This window comes from Galeopterus variegatus, unplaced genomic scaffold (genome assembly GCF_000696425.1).
Source record: "Galeopterus variegatus unplaced genomic scaffold, G_variegatus-3.0.2 Scaffold1597, whole genome shotgun sequence".
In the NCBI taxonomy this organism is placed as follows: Eukaryota; Metazoa; Chordata; class Mammalia; order Dermoptera; family Cynocephalidae; genus Galeopterus; species Galeopterus variegatus.
In genome coordinates, this window is record NW_007727708.1 from 115301 (window position 1) to 123510 (window position 8210).

The following is an 8210-nucleotide window of genomic DNA, read 5'->3' on the forward strand; positions in this document are numbered from 1 at the left end:
AATTTCTTAGAAACTAATGAAAAAAAGATACATCATACCAAAACTTGTGGGGTACTGCAAATCTGTACTAAAAAGCAAATTTATTGCAGCAAATGCTTATATCAAAAAAATGGAAAGACTTCAAATAAATGATCTAACACTATGCCTCAAAAAACTTGAAAAACAACAAAAATCCAAACCTAAAGGCAGTAGATGGAAAGAAATAATTAAGGTCAGAGCAGAACTAAATGAAATAGAGACCCAAAAAACAATAGAAAATATCAACAAAACTAAAGTTGGTTTTTCAAGAAGATAAACAAAATAGACACACCATTAGCTAGATTGACAAAAAAAAAGGAGAGGGAAGACCCAAATAACAAAAATCAGAAATGAAAAGGGAGACATTACAACTGATACCACAGAAATACAAAGAATCATTAGAGACTATTATAAATAACTGTTTGACAACAAATTTGAAAATCTGGAAAATATGAATAAATTTCTAGACACATATAAATTCCCAAGACTGAACCAAGAAGAGATAGAAAACCTGAACAGACCAATAACAAGCAAGGGGATTGAAGTGGTAATTAGCAATCTTCCAACAAAAAAAGGTCAGGATCTGGATGGCTTTACAGCTGAATTCTATCAAACTTTAAAAGAGGAGTTAATACCAATTCTCATGAAACTATTCCAAACAATTGAAACAGATGCTACTCTCCCAAACTCATTCTATGAGGCCAGTATAACTCTGATACCAAAACCAGATAAAGACACAACAAAAAAAGAAAATTACAGGCCAATATCCTCGATGAATGTAGATGCTAAAATCTTCAACAAAATATTAGCAATTAGAATAGAGCAACTTATTAAAAAAAATTATACACTATGATCAAGTGGGATTCATTCCAGGGATGCAAGGATGGTTCAACATATGAAAGTCAAAAAATATGATACATCACATCAACAAGCTCAAGGACAAAGACCATATGATTATCTCAATAGATGCTGAAAAAGCATTTGACAAAATTCAACATTCCTTCACAATAAAGACTCTCAACAAATTAGGTATAGAAGGAAAATATTTTAACACAATAAAAGCCATTTATGACAAGTCCACCACCTGTATTATCCTGAATGGGGAAAAATTGAAGGCCTTCCCCTTAAGGACAGGAACAAGACAAGGATGTCCACTCTCACTGCTTCTATTCAACATAGTACTGGAGGTACTAGATAGAGCAATCAGGCAAGAGAAGGAAATAAAGGGAATCCAGATTGGAAAAGATGAAGTCAAACTTTCCCTATTTGCAGATGACATGATATATAGAAAAACCTAAAGACTCTATCAAAAAACTCCTAGAGCTGGTTAATAACTTCAGTAACATTGCATGATACAAAATAAATGCCCCCAAATCAGCACTTACATACTCAAATAATGAATTAACAGAAAGAGAAATAAAGAAAGTAAGCCCATTTACAATTGTCACCAAAAAAATACGTTACCTAGGGATCAATTTAACCAAGGAGGTGAAAAACCTCTACAGTGAGAATTACAAACCACTTTTGAAAGAAATTAAAGATGACACAAAAAGATGGAAAGATATTCCATGCTCTTGGATTGGAAGAATTAACATTGTGAAAATGTCTCTACTATCCAAAGTGATCTACAGATTCAATGCAATCCCCACCAAAATACCATACCCAAAGTGATCTACTGATTCAATGCAATCCCCATCAAAATACCAATGACATTCTTCACAGAAATGGAAAAAACAATCTTACCTTTCATATGGAAAAACAAAAGACCCCAAATAGCCAAAGCAATCCTGAGCAAAAAAAAAATAAAGCCAGTGGCATAACTCTGCCTGACTTCAAATTATACTACAAAGCTGTTGTAACAAAAACAGCATGGTACTTGTACAAAAATAGATATTCTGACCAGTGGAGTAAAACAGAGAACCCAGAAATCACTCCTCAGGCTTATAGCCATCTGATATTAGACAAAGGCAGCAAAAAACCTACATTGGGGAAAAGATTGCCTCTTCAACAAATAGTGCTGGGAAAACTGGATATCCGTATGCAGAAGAATCAAACAAGATATGCATCTCTCACCACATACTAAAAGCAACTCAAAACGGATTTAAAACCTAGGCATAAGACCTGAAACTGTAAAATTACTAAGGGAAAATATAGGTGAAACACTTCAGCAATTAGGTCTGAGCACTGGCTTTATGAACATGAGCCCAAAAGCACAAGCAGCAAAAGAAAAAATAAACGAATGGGACTATATCAAACTAAAAAGTTTCTTCACAGCAAAGGAAACAATCAACAGAGTGAAAAGACAACCTACAGAGTGGGAGAAAATTTTTGCTAACTATGCATCCAACCAGGTGCTAATATCCAGAATATACATAGAACTCAAGCAATTATACAGTAGAAAAATTAATGACCCAATTAAAAAATGGGCAAAGGAGCTGAATAAACATTTTTCAAAAGAAGACATACAAATGGCCAACAGATACATGAAAAAATGCTCAACGTTACTAGTCATCAGGCAAATACAAATTAAAACCACATTGAGATACCACCTCACTCCAGTTAGACTGGCTATGATAAAAAAGATGGTGAATAACAAATGCTGGCGAGGGTGTGGAGAGAAGGGAACACTACTGCACTGTTGATGGGAATGTAAATTAGTATAACCACTTTGGAAAATAATATGGAGGTTTCTCAAACAACTACAGATAGATCTTCCATATGATCCAGCAATCCCTCTTCTGGATATATATCCAGAGGAATGGAAATCATCATGTCGAAGAGATACCTGCACTCCCATGTTTATTGAAGCTCTGTTTACAATAGCCAAGATATGGAACCAACCTAAATGTCCATCAATAGATGATTGGATAATGAAACTATGGTATATATACACTATGGAATACTACTCTGCCATAAAAAAAGAGTGAAATATTCCCATTTGCAACAACATGGATGAACCTGGAGAAACATGTTGAGTGAAATGAGCAAAGCACAGAGGGATAAATACCACATGTGCTCACTCATATGTGGGAGCTAAGAGAGAAAGGAATGCAGGAAAGAAAGACCACAGTAGTGCCATGATCCAGCAGAGGGAGGGAACATTCCTAGGGCTACAAATTGGAGTGGAGGGGAGAGGGGGAGGGGGAGAGAGGTTGGGGAACAATTGGGAGGGGACAAAGGGTACAAAAGTAATTTCTGGTAATGGGTATGCCCCCAGTATGAATCTGGGCAGGGGGGGACAACCAGCTTTGTATCTCATGAATATTCATAATAAATAAATAATAATAATAAAAAGTATTCTCATTCCTAAATAAAACTAACAAAATTCTTATCACATTTTAGTTGTAATTTGTCATAAAATGATCTTTGCATTCTTACCTTAGGATTGAAAGGACTCTAAAGTGTAAAATGATGGAATGGCGACCTAAACACCCAACACGTTGGAATCGACAGTGTACTTCTGTTTTGCGACAAATCCTCCCAAAGCTGGAACTTGGCAGAGGAAGCTTTGTTTCTCATGAAGAGGAGAGTGAACTTGAAAAATTGCTACAATTTTATTGGGTTTGTATATGATTTAATGTATTAATGACATTTGTTTTATCTGTGTTGTTTTTCGTTTTATATATGTTATTTGTTTTTTGTTTTATTTATATTGTTATTTGTTTTATCTAACTGCTAAACAATAGCAATCTTAAATGTCTTTGAAATGCCTTTTATCCCGATCCTGGAAGATAAATGCTATGGCATTAAAATGCATTTAGTTATAGACCAAGAAATTTCAAATGTGAACAATTATTACCAGGACCACATTGCATGGCATTTTTTGGAACCAGTTGTATGTTTTATGATGTATGAGTGATAAACTTTGAAAAGAGATGCCCAAACAAAAACCAGCCTGCTACTAAGAAACTGAAAAATGATCTCTAGTAATAGGTTGAATTCCCTGTAATTAGTTCTGGACAAAAGGACTCCAGGCAAGCTTCAGTATCTTCTATATGCAAATTATTCCCAAATTTATACATTCAGCCTGGACTTTGCTCCTGACCTCCCTCTTATATATTCATCAGCCCATTGACATCTTCTTAGATGGTAAAAAGGCATCTCAAACTCAACAAGTCTATAAGTAAACATGGTGGGCATTTGGTATATTGTTAGGGTCCTCTTTTCCTTCTCTTACCTTACCTCCAGCTCTGAGCATCCTTTCACCTCCTCTTCTCTGTGAACTGATCCAGAGGATTTTTGAAAACTCAGCCTCTCAACGGTGAGAGTCCTTTCCCCTACTACACAGTAAACTAGAAGATGTCTCTTAGGGGAACTCCCTGAGAATAGACAGTAAGGGATCTGTTGGGAGTTGAACACTTAGGCTGCCAGAGAAGGATCTACAGTCACTAGTCATTCATGAATAAGAAGGAAGTTGTTTTTGTATTGCTTTTTTTAAAAATAGGATTAGAAGGGTAAACAGATAAGCTAATCATAGTTAAATATAAGCCAAGGTTTAAAACTTAGACTTCCTGTGTAAAATTATTTGAACATTTGATAGCGCACAGCCAACAATAATAAATCTGGATTGAACCCTGCAGCCTGTGTTCAAATTCCGGTTTAAGTACTCACTAGCTTTGATGTAGGGCAAGTTATCTAACCTCTATATACCTTCTACCCCAGTGGATATCAGGGGCAAAAATAGTTACATTTTGTGGTTGTGGTGAGGATTAAGTGAGTTAATACTTACCATAGCACCCAGCATCTAGAAGTGTTTAGTAAATGCTATTATCTTTATTCTGTGTGCCAGGCATTGTACTAGGCACTGGAGTTATGACAGTAAACAAGACAGATAAAATCTTGTGCATTCACAGAGATTAAGGGCTAGTTAGAGAGACAGACCAGAAAACAGGTAATTGCAATATATTTTATTAAGTAAACTAGGGGGAGAACAGTGTACTACGTAACTACATGGGAAAAGCATGTGAACAGACTTCCCAAGGTGATTCTAACCCAAACCACCTTTTCTATGGTTAAGTGATATCTGTTATGTCAGTGAGACTATTTCAGGCCTTATTTTATGCTTAGCAATCTAAAACTTAAAAGAGGTTTCTGATAGTTGTCTGTATATTATTATATTAAATAGATAATTTACATAGGATCATGTTCCATAATCTTTTAATCACTTAATAAATATAAACTGAATAGATGTTGACTAAATTCTTCCAAAATTCTCAGTTAAATCCCTTATATGTGGAACCAGGTAATTTTCTTGTCAGCAGTTTGCTATGTAGAAATGGTGCAAACATGTGGAATGTTAGATGCACAGGCTCTGGAATCAGACAGACATGGTGTGCTCATCTCTATCTGTAACATGGGGTCTATAATAGAACCTATCTCATAGGGTTGTTTGAGGATTAAATATATATGTGAAGCATTTAGCACTGTACCTAGAACAAAACCAGCACCCACAAAAAACTATTATTGTTTTATGACTACCATTTCTTTGAGGCTTCTGTGATCTTTTTGCATACAATAATTCTAGATTACCTACATGATTGTAATGTGGGTTTGTGTGTTGTTCTTTCCTTGATCCAGGTCACAGGATTTCCTATCCAGATGCCATACACTGATGTAGAGTCAATTATTGATGCCGTGTATCAAACTGGAATTCACTCTTCTGAACTTCCCCAGACAGAATTTGCTTTAGCTGTATATATTCACCCATACCCAAACAACGTACTATCTGTGTGGGTCTATTTGGCTTCCTTAGCCCAACATCAGTGAAAAGGAAGAAGGGAAAAGGAAAAGATTGTACTATGGGCCCCTAGATCAGAAGCTGAAAGAAAACAAACCAAAACACCGGGTACCATTCAGGCTTTATTAAAAAAGGAAAAACCTGCTGGGCTGTGCTCAAAATGGTTGGGGGCAGGCAGCTAGGAGGAGTACATATGCTTATATGGGTTGGTGGGTGTGAAAAACACAGGCAGGGAGGGGGAGGGAGTGCTGGTGTGTGGGATCAGGTCTACTATTGGTGCGGGTGTGGTGGGCAGGGGTGATGTAGTCAAGATGGGAGGTACCTCTAGGCGGGAGGGGAAGGGTCCTTTGGGAAAACACGAGGTGGAAGTTTTTCTTTGTCTGAAGAAACCACGAGGTAGGGTAAAAGACTGGTGGCTATTTTGTACTCAATATGGCTCCAGTCGTGTCCATGATGATGTCAGTCATATCCAAGGTGATGTGACCACATCCAAGATAGCACTGGCCATGTCCAAGATCTATCATTCCTGCCTTTTAAGTATAAAAAAGGGGAAAGGGGCGAAGGTCTCATTCTTCTGAAGCTACTTCCTGCTGAGAGTGGGTGAGAAGGAAAAATCTGGCCACACAAAAATGCCGTCATCCTGTCATAGGGTGAGATCTTCTAAAGGGAGAGGTTGATGTTTATGTTCCATGAACAATTCATTTACCTTCCGACTGGCAAAAGCCTGCATATGGTCCTGCAAAAAATTGGAGAAACACTGGAAAAGACAGGGGCCAAACAGCAGGAGAAGGCCCAGCATGGTAAGGGGTCCCATTAGGGGCATCAGCCAAGGCGTCTATTTCCATAGCTCGCGCCACCCTTCCCAAGAATCAGTGGCAGCCTGTCTCCTTTTTGCCATTTGGTGACAGAGTTGTTGGGCCATATTTGTTTATGATGCCAGATTTATTGGTATAAAAGCAGCATTCTTCTCCTAAGAATAGACAGAGACCTCCCTTCTGTGCTGTTAACAGGTCTAGTCCTTGCCTGTTCTGTAAGACAACTTCTGCTAGGGAATCTAATTGGTCTTGGAGGGCTATCATAGTTTGGGCTACCTGTTCAATTCCATCAGCTAGCTCTTGGGTTACTTTATGACAGTAAGTTGTTGAGGTAGCTATGCCTCCCACTCCTGTTCCCACTCCTGCCGCTATGCCGAGCCCAAGGAGCAGGGGAATAACCCAAATAGCTCATTTCACTTGAGTATGAGCCACCAGAGGGATTTCTAAAATTTGGTTGCCAGGGACAATGTTAATTTGGGGTGCTAAAATTGCATTGGAAGGCATTGGTATGAAAACGGCCCACAAAGTAGACCCCCTTCCAGGAGCTACAGGTGATGTTTGTGTTGTCCCTCAGAATGGTTTGGTTGCAATCTTTTACTGTGAGATTGCCCACTTCTATATTGCCAGTAAGATTTGTTAGACAATACCCTGCTGGCTGAGTTAAAGTGATGTGAGTGACCACCACCCCCAAGAAGACTGAGGTATGATGATCTGTAGGCCAGTTAGACAGATTGAAGTTAGACAGGGGTGTAGCCTGGTATTGGGGAAGGGTCAATCGCAGGCAGAGCCAGCACTCCCCTGCTAATGAGGGGGACATATAATTAAGCAAATGGTGAGTGGCATTGAGGAGCTGTATAACTTTGGGGTCTATTTGGGATGGACATCGGGGTCAAGGGAGCCGTAGAGGATGTTGGCTTGGCTGGGTGGGAGTAAGACTTTTAATAACTTGCTTAATTTGTTTTTGATGTGTTTCATCCTGGAGCCCTACCCCATCACTATAACCTAGGTGTGTAGTTTTAGTGAAGCACACATATTTGCCTCTTGGAGGGCACTGGGCTCCAGCAGAATCCCCCTTGGAAAGAACCATCCAGTAGTTTGTTTTCTTGTGGGAACATGATATGGCTGTGGACCTATTCAGGGGGCCAGAAGATGTGTAATAGCTGTGAAACTAGTTTTGACAGTCCCATGCTCAAGTCTTGCCAGTGCCTGTGCACCAATTGTCCATCCCAACCTGAAGATTCTGACCTGGGAAATTCACTATGTGCATGGTGAAGCAGATATCTGTGTTAATGGTGAGAGCCATATAAACAGAAGGAGGAAACATATAAGGGCCGGGGAGCTGAGAGAACACACAATAGAAAAAAGGAGTACAAGGCAAATTCATAGGGGGTGTAATCACAGAGGACGCCCTGCCAGGCTAGCTGAGTCACCCACTCAAGGATGTTATCTATGTCAAAGGAGGCAGGCTGGGGTCCATCTCGGATTAGATCCTGAATAAATGATGTTAAATGGGCCTGTAACAGTGAAAGGATAACTGCAAGGGGAAATATCATCTCTTTTGTGATTGGGGCAGAAAGAGTTAATTTAAAAGGTACATTGACTGAGATTGGTAAGAAACATCTTACTGACAGGAGGTATAG

General features: G+C 38.8%; 1 protein-coding gene across 1 annotated transcript in view; it reads left to right on the plus strand.

The window, feature by feature from the left end:
- Positions 1–5784, plus strand: part of CC2D2B (coiled-coil and C2 domain containing 2B) — a 37755-nt gene extending 31971 nt beyond the window's left edge. The window contains 2 exon segments of the mRNA XM_008577880.1: positions 3402–3579; positions 5596–5784. Of these exon segments, the coding sequence (XP_008576102.1) occupies positions 3402–3579; positions 5596–5784 (367 nt within the window).
- The last annotated feature ends 2426 nt before the right edge of the window (positions 5785–8210 follow it).